General features: G+C 39.6%; 1 protein-coding gene across 8 annotated transcripts in view; it reads left to right on the forward strand.

The window, feature by feature from the left end:
• The window catches only part of LOC107699497 (ELAV-like protein 4), an 84,152-nt gene that overhangs the window by 26,813 nt on the left and 37,983 nt on the right, over nt 1-19,356 (forward strand). For all 8 annotated transcript variants that reach the window (XM_016500755.1, XM_016500764.1, XM_016500774.1 and 5 more), the window contains 2 exons: nt 11,227-11,313; nt 15,689-15,929. In XM_016500755.1, the coding sequence (XP_016356241.1) occupies nt 11,227-11,313; nt 15,689-15,929 (328 nt within the window). The remainder of the gene's footprint in view (nt 1-11,226; nt 11,314-15,688; nt 15,930-19,356) is intronic.

Here is a 19,356-nt window from a genome sequence, read left to right on the forward strand (position 1 = left end):
AATATCTTTGCGAGGGAACGCAAAAGTTTTGCGAGAGAATGCAAAAAAAAATTTCCTCCCACCCCGAATTTTTTTTTCCACCACCATATCCCTTTAGGGGCTCCGTACTTTAGGGGCTCCGTAAAAAATGAGTTGGAAAAGCCATTTGATTGAATTCTAGTAAATGTAAAATAATTGCAATGCTCTGGCAAACCGTTATAGACTTGGTATCGCTTTAGAACTGGTGAATGTGGTTTACAGGTTTCATAGAAAGAGAATGATGTGCACCAAATGAGTCGCTGTAGAAACTGAATACTTCAATGGTTGCGGACGAAATAGCTCAACACGAGAGAGTGGCTTGATTAAGTGGTGGAAATAGCGGAAGATGGCGCAGAACAATAACAAAACTTACAGAAATGTACAGTTACACACAGTGTAACAGAGACGCTGGAGTTTGGTTAGAATCCATGAGCGGAAGTTTATTAAAGGTCAAGGCTTTAAACAGATGTCGATAATCAGGCAGAGGGTCAAAGTCAGAGAAGCAAGCAGATCGTTCGTCATACACAAGGGCAGAAGCAGAGACAATAGTGGAGAGGCAGGCAATGAGTCCAAACACAAACATCAGTCCTATCAGGCGTCAGAACAAAAGGGGCAGAGTACAAATACCGTGAGTCAAGAAGTCAGGCAGAATCATACACAGGAAATCAATCAGGAACAGAGGAAGAATAACGCTTGGTAAGGCAGATAAACTGGCAATACTTCACGATCAGCACATGGACTGGTCTCAGTTATTATGAGAGTCAAACAGGAAGTGAATGCAGAGGGAGTGGAGCACGGTCAGTACTCGGGCGAGGGCTTCCTCTGCTGGCTTGACGTTACAGAACCCCCACCCCCCCCCCCCCCGCAGCTCATGAGGTTATCAATCCTGATGGCGAGTGTGACAAAATCGGAGAAGGAGGACTCCTCACCCTTGCATGCAAGTTCTGCCTGAAGATCGCAGTTGAGACTTTTGTGAAACATAGCTTTTAAAGCGACATCATTCCATCCACTCTGGGCAGCGAGCGTTCTGAATTCAATGGCAAACTCAGCAGCGGAACGATTACCTTGTGTCAGATTGATGAGCTGTGTCGAAACGTCCTTTCCGCCGTGTGGATAGTCAAACACCTCACGGAGTTGTTGAATGAAGTATGTCACTGAATTCCTCAAGCGTGAATCTGAGTCCCAAACGGCTGCAGCCCAGTCGATAGCTTTGCCCGTCAACAGTGTCATGATGAAAGCGCATTTTTTGCCCTCTGATTCGAATCTCTCTCCTTGATGATCCAGATAAACTTGTACTTGGCGAATGAAGCCCTTGCATTGCTCAGCGGTACCGTCAAATTTGTCAGGAAGAGCGAGACTTATGGTTTTAGGAGTAGGTGGAGGGAGAGATAGAATGTAGTGCGTCAGGTGTTCGTTGACGGTCTGCATCTTGGTGAGTTGTTCCTGATATTTCTGGAGCATTTCAGCTTGGTATGAGAATGCTGCTTGCAGATTCGACACTTCCGCTGGATTCATAGGAGGCGAAGTATTCTGTAACAGAGACGCTGGAGTTTGGTTAGAATCCATGAGCGGAAGTTTATTAAAGGTCAAGGCTTTAAACAGATGTCGATAATCAGGCAGAGGGTCAAAGTCAGAGAAGCAAGCAGATCGTTCGTCACACACAAGGGCAGAAGCAGAGACAATAGTGGAGAGGCAGGCAATGAGTCCAAACACAAACATCAGTCCTATCAGGCGTCAGAACAAAAGGGGCAGAGTACAAATACCGTGAGTCAAGAAGTCAGGCAGAATCATACACAGGAAATCAATCAGGAACAGAGGAAGAATAACGCTTGGTAAGGCAGATAAACTGGCAATACTTCGCGATCAGCACATGGACTGGTCTCAGTTATTATGAGAGTCAAACAGGAAGTGAAAGCAGAGGAAGCAGAGGGAGTGGAGCACGGTCAGTACTCGGGCGAGGGCTCCCTCTGCTGGCTTGACGTTACACACAGGTGTAGTAGTGCGCAAACTCTACTACATGGGTATGTTTTAGATAACTGTAAAATAATTCACGTTTCATATTGAAAATATTTATTGAAAATGTTTGTTTTTTCATATTATATTATGATTAAGAATTGAACTGTTCTGCATGAGATTTTTTTAAACAAATTTTTTATAGAATTTCTTGGTAACACAGAACTGTAAAAAAAAAATTCTCAGGTAACCTAAAATGTGCATCATTTAGTTACATCACGGGTCATATATAAATAGCACATTAAAGTTAAACGTTACACACTTTTTTGTGTGTGCACTGTACAGCTCTGGTATAAAGATTTTTTTTGCTCAGGTGAACGAAATGTCCACCCAATTGAAAAGTTTTGCTTAGCAAGAAATGTTTTTTTGAGGGAACATTGATTATATGTATATATACACATTTAAAATTGGGATGTACAATATATTGGTTAATACAGTGTTTCCCAACCGGGGTGTCGCGGTACCCTGGGGTGCCGTGTAAAAAATCATTTTTTTATATTTTTAAATTGCTAAAATGTTCAAAAAAGCATCTATTATATAATATCCATTTCTGATGTCGCCAATAATTAGAGATGCACTAAAATTCCGGCTGCCGAAAATTAGTTCACCGCTCAGGTTTCACTTTCACGTGGAATGACGCTCTGCGTATTTTCCGCTCTATGCGTGAGTGCTCCGCTCAGTCGCTCCACTCGTATACCGTTAATGCGAATCGGAACAGCAAAGTCCACTCAAAAATTGAGCCGACAGGAAACATCGATGTAGTACAGTATTGTTTCTGTCTGCAATAGCCCTACTGTGTTGTAACATGGTGTGGTATATGGGCAACTCTGGTAACGCTGCCCTCTCATTCATTATTAATTTCGGCAACAGTCTTCACACTTTCCATTTAAAGGACTGGATTTTTTATTTCTCTGTGGTACTTTCGGACCATAGTTCCTCCCTGGAGAAAGAAAAGAGGCAAAATATCAGGTGTGTTTGTTGGTGCAAATAGAAGTCCAGTGCTGGTGAAGAAAAAATGGTTAAATGGTTATGTAGAAGGTAAGGGAAAACAAAACACCACAAGGGAATGATAAGAGAGAATGTTGGAGGAATTGTGTGTTGTGTTGGAATGGAAATGGAATAATAAGAGATGATGTTTTGGAAAAGCGTGAGTGAGTGTGGCGAAAGGGACTTTGAGAAAGGGGCTGCAGGAAGATGAGGAGGCTGAGATTGGATTAACCAGAGCTCATGTGTGTGGTTTGTTAGAGTGAAAAGAGAGAGAGAAAGCTCAGTGTGTTTATGTGTGTTCAGAAGCCCACCTCATCCTCTCAGGAACTTGAGAAAACACTTAGCTGCCTTATTACATATGTATAAAAGCCTACATTAAAATCTGTCATATAAATTGGTCTCTTCATTAGAAATTAGCCTACTGATTGCCACCATTGATAGACAAATTTTTTTAATAATATTAAAAATATCTGTATGACATTATACTCTGCAGTTCTTCCCTGCTGTACCGAATATCTATACTTTTCAAATTATCGTATTGAAGTTAGAAATTCAAATATTGTGACAAAATTAATTTTGTAGGGTGCCACAAGTTTGTTAAAAATTCCAAAGGGTGCCGCGACTAAAAAAAGGTTGGGAAACACTGGGTTAATACACTGAAAAAAAGGTGTAGAAACGATTTTGAAGTCAGTAAGTTGCTAGTAAATTTAACAAATAATTAGAATAAGTAAATTAAGTAAGAATAAGACGTTGCAAATAACACATTGAATTAAACATGACATTTTTAAGTAGAAAGACTAAATATTATTTTCTTGTAAAATGTACTCCAATAATTTATTTACAACAATCAACAAAAAATAGTAATAATTTTTTACAGTGTATTATAACGGTGCTATAGGATATATAATAGCCCATATTGCAAGTTTAACTGTCTGCTCATTTCCTGGATTTTTACATTAAGTAAATTTGCCCTCATCTAGAATTTAATTTTTAAAACACTAATAATTTAATATAACTGTTAAATGTAATCTTTAGTAAATCTCAAAATGAATATTTTTCATACTGTACATTATACTGTTGTGATGCCTCATTCACTTGTAGAATATAAAATAAGTTTATTTTATAGATTATTTATTTTTCAATTTATTTTGAATATGAATAGTATACAATTTTTATACTGGAGATTTTCAAGACATAAAATGAAACTAATATGCTTTTTGTATCAGTCAGAATTATAATATCAGTGCATCTGTTTTAGCCCACCTCATCCTCTCAGGAACTTGAGACAACACTTAGCTGCCTTACGTGCACATCTTCCTTTCCCTTATGCTCCCCTCACACAAACACACACTACTACTTTTAGGCTATTTGTAAAGCTTTTAATGTTTCTCTATAATGAGCGAGCATTGCATGACAAGCTTAAACAGAAGAAATAATTAAAAGACAAATATATGGTGCAAGGTCTTTAGCTGGGTTTCACACTCTGCATAACAAAACACATTCATCCTCATTTTACCAGCTCTCCACACTCTATGCAATACTCACCAAGGGCTCCCAAGCGCAGCTTTAAAACTCATCTATATAGCCTCAATGTGATTTGTAGTTGGTAAAGCAGCTTGTTAGCCGGAGAGGTTCAGGAGTGCACAGTATGCATAGTTTCCAGGGCACGGAGGAATGAGCCTGCACTCTCTCTCTCTCTCTCTGCCTGGCGCAGGTGCAGCACTGTTCTGCCACCTGCCAGCTACCTACAGCCATGTCAAAACCCCACCTGGAGCTGACACAGCCTGCATACTGCATGCACAGAGTAAATGAAAACCACATAGACACACTTGCACAACTAGAGAGACAGGACACATATACACATAACCTTGACAGAGGAGATATCTGAGAAAAGACTGCATATGTACAGCGTAAAGTAGGGCTGGGTGGTAAGACAAATATTCTATGCGACAGTACAAATGTCAATTAGACCATGGTGTATTATTACACTTTTGTTTTAAAATAGTCTACAAAGCATGTTGCAGGTGATTGTTTCCAGTGTGGACGGCCTTGTTAAGCGTACTGGGATCAATTTATTCTTGACCCAGTGTATAAATGTTGTTTACAGTTGTTGATATATATATATCACAACATAGTTAATTTTACTGGAAATTCCATCCCCAAAATATTTAAAAATCTATCATATGATTTTTTTTTTTAGACATTTACTTTAGCGGGTTGACTATGCATCTATGTGTTTATGTGTGTGTCTCTCTCTCTCTCTCTCTCTCTATATATATATATATATAAAATTAAAAACTACAGATTACTGCATAGTTATGAAATATGTATATTTAAATAAATCTATTATTTTAAATCTTATGTACATTGGGGGTTGACTGTAACATTTTGCGTACTGTTAAAAAATAAATGACTGCATAGTGTGTGTGTGTGTGTGTGTGTGTGTGTGTATGTATAAACAAAACTATTTTATTATATAACGTACTTAATACCTTAATAATAACATTTCATATAATATATGACATTTTATCCATGTAACTGTTTCGTATTTCATATACAGGTGCATCTCAATAAATTAGAATGTCGTGGAAAAGTTCATTTATTTCAGTAATTCAACTCAAATTGTGAAACTCGTGTATTAAATAAATTCAATGCACACAGACTGAAGTAGTTTAAGTCTTTGGTTCTTTTAATTGTGATGATTTTGGCTCACATTTAACAAAAACCCACCATTTATTGAGATGCACCTGTATATAGTATTTAGAGGTCAGTTTTGTTTCCAACAAAAATTGTGATATATATACCATTATATGATTTAAAATTACTCATACCTTGATGTAATACTTTGGCCATACCACCCACTCCTAGTGTTGCTCAGAAATTTCCTCATGCAGACATGGCAAGGTCACCTTTATTGTAATGCAGAAGTCTCCCGATGGTGGGAGGCACTAGTGCAATATCCATAATATGTGTAGGGGTTAGATGGTTAGATAGAGCGAGCGGAAGGGTATGTGAGAGAGAAAGAGCTTGCGGGGGTGGGCAGTGTATCTCTGAGCCTGTCACTGACAATCAACTCGTGGTCCGAGGCTAGTTGACTGACAAGGACAACACGCGCACACACCCAAAGAACTCTCCTGTCTCACTTTGATCATCACCCTGCACATAAAGTGTGTTTCATAACACAGATCTGAGGGATTTTAAAGACACATCCACCAAATACGCACCCGTTAAATCTGTTTTAATATGACACAAGAGCCTCATGTCTGACAGTCAAGGCCTCTCCGCGTCACAAGCAGCGTTCGTGTCCACGAGAGATACCACAGAGATGGCCAGGGGCTGGACTATGTCAGTGGCACACCACTGTGTGTGTATGTGGGTGTGCACAAAGCCAGGCCCAGCAGGCCACTTACCCCATACTGCCTGAAGGACGTGAGTCCTCTGGGCTGTGCTGGAGCAGACAGAAAGCCAAACTCTCTCATATTTCCATCTGGAGCCTGAGGATATAACTGGTCACTGGAGCCACACAAATTTAAGTGTCATCCCTGAATCAAGATGCTCACCAATTTTCTGCTTGCCTTGGCAGTGAGCTGGGCTGCTACCAGCGGCTAACGGAGCCAGCGTCCCCGTGGCAGTATGGACTAGATGGTGGATTATGCAAACATGCAGTCGAGAAATCCAGCTCTATTTGACTTTTTCGTACTATCATGAGCGCGTTTGTTTGTTTTTTAATCTTTAACACCGTTTACCGCAGTTGTGTAACTTCACGAAAACATTCATTTTTGCATTGCAGTTCAAGAGCACAGCATCAAATTTTTTTTTGCCTTTTTTTATTTGAAAACTCTGCTGAACCCTCACCAACACATTAGCTGCACTGTCACGTTGGGCGCTAATTCGTCTCCACAGAAGATCTGCGAGAGAGGTTAATTTAAGGCCAAGGAGATCCCACGCACTGAGAGAAAATACAGCCATTCATCCAGAGAGAGAGAGAGAGGGGAAACTGCAAAGGAGCGATGGTGGATAGAGAGAGTGTGAGAGAAAGAGAGTGGGGTCAGCTGATGAGGTCAACGTTGCGAGATTTGGAGAGAGTGGGTAGGGAGAGACACAGGTGTTTCACCAGACCCGTAGCCCAAAGGAAAAACAGCCTGTGTCACTGATGCTGCATACACCCTCACATGTTCTCCTTCTTTTTCGCCTCTTATCATCCTTCCAGTTCTTTTCCTTTCATCTCCTCCTTTTCCTTCCTTTCTTTTCTTACAAGATTTTTCCATGAAATTTACATGAACACTTCGATTTCTAGAAGAATCTAGAGCCAAAATGTTTTACCTTACTTCAAGTGCTCGCTGTGTCAATCTGTATTCATGTATTTTTCATTATTTAATATCTCTGAATATGGTTTCAAGCAATTAAACCCTCAGACAATCAATCATCTTTCCATCATCCAGGCATTTAAGTGAGAATTTTTTTTTTTTTTTTTTAAGCTTAAATGATTTCAATTTTGACATTCTAAACAAAAAAGCTGGATAGTGTTAAAAGAGCTTTATTATATCTTGTAGGCTATCCTCCGAAGCTAGGAAAATCACTTAACATTTTAAATGTATTTACAATGTGCTGACCTAAAACTGAACTGCTTAGAAATATTTTGCTTTTAAATCCTAATTCCTTATTAACATAAAACTGCTCAAGCATCATAAATTTGTGAATCCCTGCGATCATGGCTTTCAGCATTCAGGTGTTTATGTTTCTGCAGCGGCCTGTATTCAACCTCCCCTATTACTCCACAGGCCTGTCATTAAATAGTCACCCTGAGTCACCCCAGGAAGCGAATCCCGCCTTTGAACAGCAAAAGGTCAGAGAGTAATTCCTCTGAGATATTCATTGGACTCTTAGACGGGAGCAAGGAACCCATCTCTGAGAAACAGACGCCAAGAAAGAACACAAGACATGAGCCAAATGAACAGCAGCCTTCATTACTGATCAAATGAGGCTTGCTCTAATGACGGGGTAATGTGATCAGGGTGTGGTCCTCTGCTATCCCCTAACATCCTTGCTGAACCAGGCCCATCACCATCACCCAGGGAAGAAAGGCATAGAAATTATGGGAGAACCGCCTGGGAAGCCTCTATCGATCTGGCATAACATAAATCCAGACTTCATCTAGAGAGGGAAGAAGAAAATGTGTCAAGCAAAAGTTAAATGAAAAATTGCTTTTATACTGAGGCATTTATTATTCGAAAGTCCCTCAGAGGAAGAATAAGAGGGCGAGAGAGGTACTCAATGAGAGAAGGGAGGGAGGGTGGAGAAGAAAAAATCTATTTGGTAAAGTAGATGCGGATCAATAGTGACGGAGCGGAGCAGTCTTGGTGCATGCCGTCCCACATTACTGCCCTGATTGATCTGCCGGAGTGGCAGTCTGACCCGAGGGCTCTGGAGGAGGTGTCCCACTGAGGAGGGGAGCCCACGCAAAACACGGGGAGAGAAAAATAAAAATCAATACACACAGAGAACTTTACTGACCTGACGTTAAGATACAAGAAATGTATGAAGCTGCGTACCTGAATGGGTTCTGACAGCTCACATCCCCTCCAGCAGTTCAGTGCACAGGAGGGTTGGAATCTCGGGCAAGTGCAGCCACCTCTGTGAACATTAAGGAGACTTGTACCCTCCGCCCAGAGACTCTTATTAAGTACAAATTTATTTATTTCTCAATCCGAGAATTTTTTAGTAGATTTAGTCTAGGGTTACTTACCAGAGTCATGCTGTTTTGTAAAAGGAGCTACAAAAAAAAAATGAATGAAGGAAAAGGTTATTCCCCAGCTACATCTACCTGAGAGGTATGAGTAAACAGAAAATATAGTGGAAGAAAAAGATGAAATCCTCCTTTCCTTGGCTTTGAACCCTATTAGTGTGTGTGGCAAAAACAGCAAGATCATACATACACATATATATATATATATATATAGCTGCTGAAGGTGACCTCCATTTTGTGGCAAGCACTCTTAGTTTTAACAGTGCCTCTGTGATGTCAATTATCTGCCGCAAGGTTGAGTGATACAGGCTGTATGCGTGTGGAAATGATTGTGCAAGATGCTTCCGAGTCCATTGTGGTTCCTGTTTGGGGTTAAGTACGGGTTGTTTGACCAATAACATTCTGCCGTGGTTGAAGTGGCTGATCTATTGACCATCACATGAGCAGAAAAGAAAAGAGTGGGAGATTTTTTTTTTTAATTCAGAGGGTGAGGTGACATCTCTGTTTTATTTTAATTTACTTATTTATTTTTGACTTGGCTACTGTGGTTAAGGTAATGGCGGACGTATGCTAAGCTAATACAAGATTCAGTTTTCTTCCGTTTTTAAAAACCCCATGAAGCCATTCGTCGACTGCAGTTTTCTGTCATGTGTTAACGTATTAGCCTAAACAGAAAACAGGAATGTTTTATAACATGTTATATCATAAACATTATCAGTCCATTTTCCCTGAAGAGAAAGATATTTTTAAATGCGTATATGTGCTAAAATTAATTTAGTCAATGTTTAGGAGAACATTAGCATATAGATGGCCTCAAAGCAAACATAGTGTACATAGACTAAAGTCGCAAGACTCTCATTTGGATTTTATGGGGTATTTAATATTGGTAGATATTTTGTAGAAGAAAAAAATGGCAGATTATCAAGTGATTCTTTCTCATCAGTATATTTTTGAGCATCTACATTTAGTGTGTGTGTTTCTGTTTATGTGTGTGTAAAAGAGAGAAAGAGAGAGTCAAAGAGTTAATCTAAGTAAATATATCAAGAGAAAAGCCTTCAGATAACTTACCTTACATCCTGCAAACTGCAGCTTCTGCAGCACATCTAACAAATGATTTAAAGAAACAAACGTTAATTTAATTTACATTTGCTGACATTGTTTAATTGCTATGAACAACAGTAGTTTGAGTAGTTTTATTTTCTCAACAAAAAAAAACATAGAAAAAGAAGGAAGAGAGAGAAAACAAAAAGCTATTTCTCCATTATTACGTATTCCATTTTTGATTCCTGTGAGCTTTGAGAAAAGGTCAGTGAAAACAGAAGATGAATTCATTTATAGTATGTCCTCTCCCTTCTGTCACCCACGGACATTGATCTGTCCTCTGTAACCAGAGTAACAGCGAGCACTTTTTAAACCTTCCTGTGAATGATGCACCAAATGCAATTCTGATGCATCATTTGGCTGTGTCATCCTGCTTCTTATTTTTTGAACGATTCAGCATGTGGATCTAAAGCTCTGGACTGGTTCGTGCAGATATGTTGTTTCATTAGAGAACAAATACACATCACCTTTAAGCTGAATGTACACTGATGTTTCATCACCAGAACAATAAAAGTGTTTTGTTACACCCTGCGGTCCTCACTAAAACTAAAACCAAGGTGGCACATGAGATTAAAAAACAAAACAAAAAATCCCATGAGGTTCTTTTTTAAATTACAGACCCATGCCCCAGATAACACAACACCAAGAGCTGTCAGCAATCCACCTGCCCACCCCTTCACTCTCTTCTCTCCCTCCTTCGCTGACAGTCCATTTTTCTCTTGATCCCGACACCTGGGCGCTTACACGAACGTTTTAAAGATCTGCAAAGGACGCCAAGCCCCTCCCCCCAGCCCCCCTCCGTCCCTTCCGATGCATAAGTGTCTCCTCCATCATGTCATGCTAGATGCCTCCTATTACACTCCTCCTCTATTCCATCCATCCAACGGAAAGGCCATGCTCAGAGTCTCCCTCTTTTCCTAAATTGGCTGTTTTCTCTGTTAGCTCCACGGCTCAAGCTGTGATTGTGGCAGCCTCTGTATTGGTCCTCTAAGGTCTTGTTTACGAAGCTGGATTTGTCGGCGAACCCAAGAAATTAAATCTACAGTCGGAGGCTTGCTGTTTTTCACAACTTGCAGTTTCTATATCCTACACAAATTTGTCTACGGCCTGGAGTGTGAAAACATTCTTCAGTTTCGTCAGTAAATAGGCAATTCTATATATCACCCGTTCTCCGCATGCACCTAGAGCACCCATTTGCAATATAGCATATATAAAACCCAACTAAATTCAAACTATTTTGTCTTTCGAGTCCAAATCAAAGCCACCTGTGTGTTTTAGTGTGCCTGGAGACCGTCAGGAGTGTTTGTTTGGTATGGAGAAAATGGGCATGTTTGAATATTGACCCTGCCCCCCTCCCGTAGGGATCGACAGAGACTCAGTGGCGTCAGGCAGACCTGCCGCAGCTCCAGGGCTGGGCTGAGAAGGGACTGCTGACACAGCCAAAGATGGTAAGGAGACTGCTGCCCACTAACCGCCATTTTTACCCCAATTAATAGCCATATTGTTGCTATGAAGTTGTGCTATGAGAGGGAGGCTGTGTGCAGGGGTAGAGTGAAACAGGCGTAATAATAAGTTTTAAATGAAAGTTATTATTAGTATTATTACTGTAATTGTTATTAGTGGTGTTACCTGATAACATATTATGGATGGATGTTGTATTGTCGATATGTATAATGTCTGTGAATGCAGTGTCTTATGCTATTAGAAAAAAAAAAATTGCATATATGCTGAAGGAATCACTTTAGTATGGAAAAATATATAATATATGTCAACAAACAATATATATATAATTATATATATTTTGCATTTGGACTGCAAGAAAAAAATTATCTTTTACTTGAACCTGAAGATCATTACCAGTGTTGTTTTCTCGTAGATTTAGCAATTACAGGGCCACATAAATAAGAGCAGACATCTAAAGGAGGGAGTACTAATATCAGAAGTCTCCGGTAATAACTGGAGAGCATTAACAGTAAAAACACACATCAGAATAGAAGCCTGACATTTTATCATCTTAGCTAATAAGGCCATTAAAGTGCCATGTTGAAATGGCAGGTATCAGCGACACACACCGAAATGCATCTATCTGCAGTCCTGTGAACACACAAACACACACCTCTGGCTCTGCGTGACTCAGGGACATTGGACTGGTTGAACCTGTATTTTTATCCCCGTCCTGACATCCTCTAAGGCACTTATGTAAGACAGAGTGGCAGAGCTTCTTCCTTCCTGCATTCACACACACATACTCACTCATAGCCTGAGCCGGGCCGAGCAGCATTCAGAAACAGTCGGCATATCTGCCATTGCGTTTGAAAAAATAAAGGAGTGTAATCTGGGGCTACTGTTCAGTTGAATCAAAAGGAAGATGATGTCTGTCCCTCGGCTGACACCAAGGCCTTTGTGATGCCTTAGCATGTCTGCCTGTCTGCTCGCCTTGCCTGTCTGTCTGTCTCCCTGCCTACTACAGCTACAGCACAAACAGATACAGCCAGCTAGGCTCTGCCTTAGCTAGCATCCATACAACAAACGTTTATTGTACTATCACAGTTAAAGGTGCTGTATACACATTTTTTAATGCCACCCATTAAATGCCCCTACCACTTGGCAGATATCACTGAAATAGGTATTCTGAGAAATCACTTTCTGCCCTTTTACGAGTTTGTTGACAGGCCTAAAAGCTATTCTACTTCACACATTAAGTGTAGTAAAGCCGATAGTTCAAGTTGTAGATGCTGATTGGTCAGTTGGTCAATAAAGAATACAACCTGAGATAAAATGCACAATTTAACAGGGGTTCACATATCAGGGACTGTATATTCTACAGAAAGAATGACACATGAATTTAGTTTGAAAAATGTTTTTAAAAAATTAATTTATATAAAAAATATGTATTATAAATATATAGTAGCCTATTTTAATATATGTAATATTTTAATAGTTCTTTAACAGAACAACTTTTTGAACAAATCACTTGAGTGAATGATACAATGACTCAGTTGCCTCAGTGAATCACTCATTAAGACAATCAATTCTTATTGCCATCTACTGGCACAATGATGTAACCTGAAGAAAGAGTCATTTAAAAATCCTCACATACAGCAAAAAGTCCCAGTGTTGTATATCAGCACTCTTGAAACTCCCTCCTGATTAATTATTGACAGATTTCTAGGCAACACAAAGCAAAGAGTTTCCTTGTTTTGTTTATTTGGTTGGTTATTTTTAATGGCCAATTTTACATTCAAATCTAATCTTTAACTATTCAGGAATAGTAGTTAAGGAAAGGAGGGAAAAATATTGTTGGAGTTGGAGGGACCAACTGACCAATCTGCTAGGGCGAATGTCCAGCAATAGTGAGTGTGTAAAGGAACAATTCTCAGTATGACAACGAGGGGAGTTCAGCTACAGAAAAATAATAAGACAGCATATAAGAGCTAGTGTCACAATGGAAGGACAGGTCTTTAATTGGCCATCGAGACACAACAAGGTCCCTGGAATCAGAATGAAAGGTGTCCACTTTCATCTGTTCCTTCTCTGGAATATTCAAAGCTCTCATCCCATGAGGTTTGAGCATTCCCCCCCCCTCACTCTCCCCTCACTCATGCACACATGAAAACACCAAGAAATAAACACATACACACACATCCATCAAGACCTGCTGTGGCGATGGCTATTTTGTCCCTTTGTGTCGCTCCATCCCTTTTTGCCGCAGAGAAGTACGGAACAGGATCCATTTACATGCATATCTTGAGAGCTTTGCAGATGAGCCTCCTATGGGCTGCCAGCAGCTTTTTTTTCTATTTGTCACATCGAAAAAATTTTAACATATACAAAGACTAAAAATGGAGGCACAGCGGTTGATCCAGAAAAGGGGGAATGCAACTGCATCTGCCCTTTTTGTAACCATTTTAGAGAATCAGAGTGAAACATATATTAATACACACACACATATAACATATATACAGTATACTGTACATGGATACATACACACCAATGAATCATTCAGTAAGACCCAAACATGCATTAAGAAAGTAAATAGGGTCAGTTTTGATTTCACATTGACTTTAAAGATCATTTAGGGGAGCAGAGAAATGCTGCAGATATTTTTATGGCTTCGTATCATACGCAGTTGAATAGCTTTGTTTTTAGCATCCTCTTTACTGTGCCTGTGTGTTTCTCAAAAATACTCCCAAGTGCAAACACTAGCGTGGTGTCAGATGGGGAAAAATTTTTAACCTTTCTAAATATGCCCACTTTGATAAAAGAGAGTCGAACTTCAGAGTGCAGATACAGAGTATTTTTTCTTAAAGAGCTAAAAATAAGTGCAGCTGAATTTCAGCTTAGATCTCTATTATTTTCCACTCTTGAATCTATCAGCAGGAAACATTAGCGCTTTTCCTTCACCCTCTTAGTGCAGATCTTGATCTGAATTACGCCACATCCAGTCAGAGAGGAAGAGAAAATTAATATTAAACATGGTTGACTTACAGAATCAGCTTAGAGCGAGCTATAATCAGGTCATGCTTGCTGTTTTAATTCTTATTTATTTTTAGTTTTCTATCTTATTTTTGGTCTGAGACTTTTGTCTGACAATGAAAGACCTCATTGAATTTTCCTAAAACACTGATACACACAGTACTGTTGTTACACCAGACTTAATGTGACAAGATTTGAGCAACTTGCAATTTTTCTGTATACACTGAATGCAAAAAAACAAAACTGAAAACACAAATCACCCATAGCCATTATGACTTTCAGTCTTTCCTCCTCCATGTTTAATATGCATTAAGAAGCAAGATTTTGTTCCAGTAATATTTCGGCATGGGTGGGGCTACCAAACATAAAAAAAAAAAAAATTAGTGTTGCTTTGTCAGTCAAGTCTGGTTAGGACACAGTTTTAGGCCTCACCATGGCTGTCCAGACAGTCGGAGAAGGTCAGGCTAGTGTTATAAAAGGTGTAAAGCTAAAGCGAAATTTGTTTTTAACATGCACCACTGACTGACATGAATAGCTGTTGTTTTTTCCCCTGAGAAGATCTCATGGAGTGTTGCTTCATGCAACCATGAAGATATGCCCACTAATCTGCTCTCTCTCACACACGCTCACTCACACTCGTATCTTCAACCTTCGTGACAGTCAGAATATGACACGATTCTAGATGTCACCCAGCCCCCTCAAATAGAGTCGGGTGACAAAATTAAACACACTTGAGCTCACACACAAACATCCTTTATGCAAATGGGTGAATACATTTAGCTTCGGTGTGGAACAATCTTGAAATAAAAAGATTGAGGCTGAAAAGCAGCACAGATTGGGGCCTCCTCTGTTCCTACTTCCCCAGGGCCAGCAAGCTTCTCTTCAAACACCTGCTCTTAAAAGCGCACAGCTAAACCAGTGGCAAACGCTGTTCACCATGACAGTCGCTCCATGCTGAAGGGCTCACATTGTTACCCTGTCAAGTTGAGCCAACCATCAAAATGCACAGCCAAGCTCAAAAATATCAGTGATAGAGTGAGGGGGAGGGAGGGTGGAAGAAAGCTACTGAAAGTCTAGAGATGCATAAACAGTTTTTCAGTAAGTGTGTCATGCATTGTATTATTTAGAGTCAGTCTGTGAGGTTTCACAGCTAATAGTTGCAGTTGCAGTTACATACACTAGATTATTCCAACCCTTTTATTTGCAATGTCAGTAACTTCCACAAATTTTCTTTGTTATCAAGTACTTGATATATAGGAAATCAGATATGTCAGTGTTAAAATATGCTGTTTACTGAACTGCTTACTTTTCAGATGTCACATCCTTTAACCCTTCTTCTGTCTGCAGATAATCAGCAACATGGAGCCTCAGGTGACGAACGGGCCGAACTCTGCCATGGCCAACGGTCCCTCCAGCAACAGCCGCAGCTGCCCCTCGCCAATGCAGACCGGTGGCTCCAGTGACGACAGCAAGACAAACCTCATTGTCAACTACCTGCCCCAGAACATGACCCAGGAAGAGTTCCGCAGCCTCTTCGGCAGCATTGGCGAGATTGAGTCCTGCAAGCTAGTTCGAGACAAAATCACAGGTACTAATAAGGACAGAAAAAAAACAGAAAAGAAAACTGCATTTGATTTGCATAATGAATTGTGTGTGTAATGGAAACAGAAGAGACACAATGTCTTGGGTATTATAGGTTAAAAAGGAAAACTTTGGGAGGAAGAGTCATTAACTTTTAACTCAGCTGTCAATTAATTAAAAATGTTAATGAAATGAATTACAAGAATTAATCGCTATTGAGAAAAAACTGAATAGACTATATATATATATATATATATATATATACACACACACACACACACACACACACAAAATGTAACGCCAAGCCAGCAGAGGGAGCCCTCGCCCGAGTACTGACCGTGCTCCACTCCCTCCACTTCCTCTACTTCCATTTCCTGTTTGACTCTCATATAAACTGAGACCAGTCCATGGGCTGATTGCGAAGTATTGCCAGTTATCTGCCTTACCAAGCGTTCTAGTTCCTCTGTTCCTGATTGATTCCTGTGTATGATTCTGCCTGACTTCTTGACTCACGGTATTTGTACTCTGCCCCTTTTGCTCTGACGCCTGATTGGACTGATGTTTGTGTTTGGACTCATTGCCTGCCTTTCCACTATTGTCTCTGCCTCTGCCCCTGTGTATGACGAACGATCTGCTTGCTTCTCTGACTTTGACCCTCTGCCTGATTATCGACATCTGTTTAAAGCCTTGACCTTTAATAAACTTCCGCTCATGGATTCTAACCAAACTCCAGCGTCTGTTACACAAAATAATTAATGCATTATATATTCATTAATGATTTGTGTGTATATTAAATACTGTATGTTAAAAAAATTACATAATACCAACTAAATAATAAACTAAATTATAATAATTTAATGAAAATAATGTTAAAAATAAAATTAATGAGTCATTTTAGAATATTCAGCATTTTGAAGGTGTCCAAAACCAACAACCATGTATCTTCACAAAAAATGGCAACTTTTTACTCCACTGTTGAATATTTAAAAGGACAAATCAAATTAAAAATGAAGTCTTAAACTAAAATCATTGCTTCTTTAGGTCTGTTTGATGCAGTTATATCAGGTCAGGCTGCAGTTTCAGGGCAATTTGAGAGTTGGAAACACTGGGTGAGAAGGGCTATTGTTTTGTTTACAGTGCCCAGAGAGAAAGGAGGAGAGAGAAAGAGGACATAGAGGTGTTTAAGCAGCACTCCCCTGCTAATCAGAGTTCTAATCCCACCGTAGTGACTATGTGGGTGGTAAGCAGATTGATGAGGAGGCTGCTCAGAAATAATGCCAGATAATGGCCTCCATTTTATATCCTACTTAGTGACACTTCACTCTGGATAATCTCATTAAAACAGGGCCAGGCCTAAAGCCACTGGTTTTTAGACAAAAGGGGAGAGAGAGAAATAGAGAGAGAGAGAGAGACTCTTGGCTCCTGACCACAGGTTTTTTAGGATTTCATTGCCAGGCAGTCAGATGGTCGGGCAAGAGAATCGTCATTAAAATCATCGTCATGAGAGTTGACACATGCTCCTTTTTCAGTCTTTACATGTGAGAAATTCACTAAAGTGGGATATCCTTGCATACACCAAATGGAACTTGTTTTATTAAATTGCCGGTTATGAAAACATAACGTTAACCAGGATCACTCACTGTCTTACCGCTCTGTCCTTCTTCTGGCTTGGGAGCACACAGTGCATCATAAATACGACTCTTCCCTGTACTGCACTCTTTGCTCTGGGATCCCAGGGGTGCAATTTCCCAGTTCAGAATTTTAAGCTAACAGATCGCTTCTTGATCATTGTAAAAGCAGAGCGAGCTAGGCTGTGAGTTCTGTCTGCTGCCTTCATTAGCTGCTCTCTGGAGTTCAAAATAGATTGCGGGGCATCAGAGATTGTATCTGAACCTCGATGTCATAATATTTGACCAGAGCAACCTTCCTGAGCTCTCCGCTCGGCATTAATCTATAGGGTATGGACGTCAACGAGAAGTCACTTCTCAGCTTTTCAAAGAATTTTGACGTACAAGCGAGCCTTTTACATGGCAGTTGAAAAGCTAGAGAGAGACAGCTCCTTCGACAAGGTGAGAAGTTTTGGGCCTTTGCATGTAATAGACAGGCTTCTTCTTTTCCCTTTTTTTCCTTCCCCCGCTCCTGTCAGCTTTGATGAGACGCAATGCAGTGATGTACCGTTTGCCACGGCTACTGTTCTCTAGCCCTGTCAAGCCTGGGTGACTGCCGCTTGCCAAAGTGCCACCCCAGATTGTTTATCCATCCTTCTCTTTCCTCTCCTTGCACTTTCACATACACACATGCTCTCTCATCACCTTCTTTCTGACCTTTAGCTGTACATGCAATACACCGGAGACCTGAGGTTCAATATTTTATTTAATATAGTTATACACATATGGATGTTTCGTCAACTATGGGCACTCTATGGCCCTGTGGCCTTTAAGAATGTACAACTCACTGTACAAACTAGTCTGCTAACAATGTTGAACTACATGCATCAATGTGTCATTTCCACCACACCTCAAACAATCATTCATTCTATGATGGAAATTACATTTTAAACCTTTTGAAATTAAATTGACCAGCATTGAAATCTGGGTCTGGGCAAGGGTCTAACAACAAAATCTGTACATAAAAGGGCATTTGAAAAACAGCAAAAATAAATAATGAAGGCATGTGATGCTTTCCCAAAAAGTTTTAATATGATCTTCATATAACAAAAAGAAAACACAAAAAATATCCTCAAGTTTTAATAAAAATAATGGGTAACACTTTACAATAAGGTTCCATTAGTTAATATATTAACTAACATGAACAAACAATGAACAATACATTTATTACAGTTAGGGTTCGGTATCGATTGGGTTTTTTACGATACCGGTGCCAAATCGATACTTTTAAAATGGTACCGGTGCCTGAACCGATACTTTAAAAAAAGAGCCACAAAAAAACATTAAAAGAACATTAAAAATATTTAAAATAAATATACATAGCATTCACATGCTCCTCGGATGCTCTCATTTCCCGAGTTGTGCTTCCCTTACTCTAAGGCTAATAAATGTATTTCACGATCTGGGTCATTATTTAATACAAAACAATATTTAATACAAAACCACACATAATATTTCTACTGTATCTCTGTCAATCACTCTGATATTTAGTTAAAATGAGTGCTGTCTGTCACTGTCTTTAATCAGTTCTGTGAATGACTGTATGGTATGCCACATGCACTGTAATATGATTTATATTAAATATAAATTTTTCAAATGAAAAGAGCAGCATGATCGTTTTATAAAGTATGCGTTCATATGTGTTAAGGGCTAGATTTTTGCTGGAGGAAACAGCTGTTGTGTGATGAGGGGTGAACGCAGCGAACTTTACAGTGTAACGTTAGATTGAAAACCGATTGCTCCCTCGTGACCTTTTGTAAACTGTAT

Source organism: Sinocyclocheilus anshuiensis, unplaced genomic scaffold, assembly GCF_001515605.1.
Source record: "Sinocyclocheilus anshuiensis isolate Anshui unplaced genomic scaffold, SAMN03320099.WGS_v1.1 scaffold477, whole genome shotgun sequence".
Taxonomy (NCBI): domain Eukaryota; kingdom Metazoa; phylum Chordata; class Actinopteri; order Cypriniformes; family Cyprinidae; genus Sinocyclocheilus; species Sinocyclocheilus anshuiensis.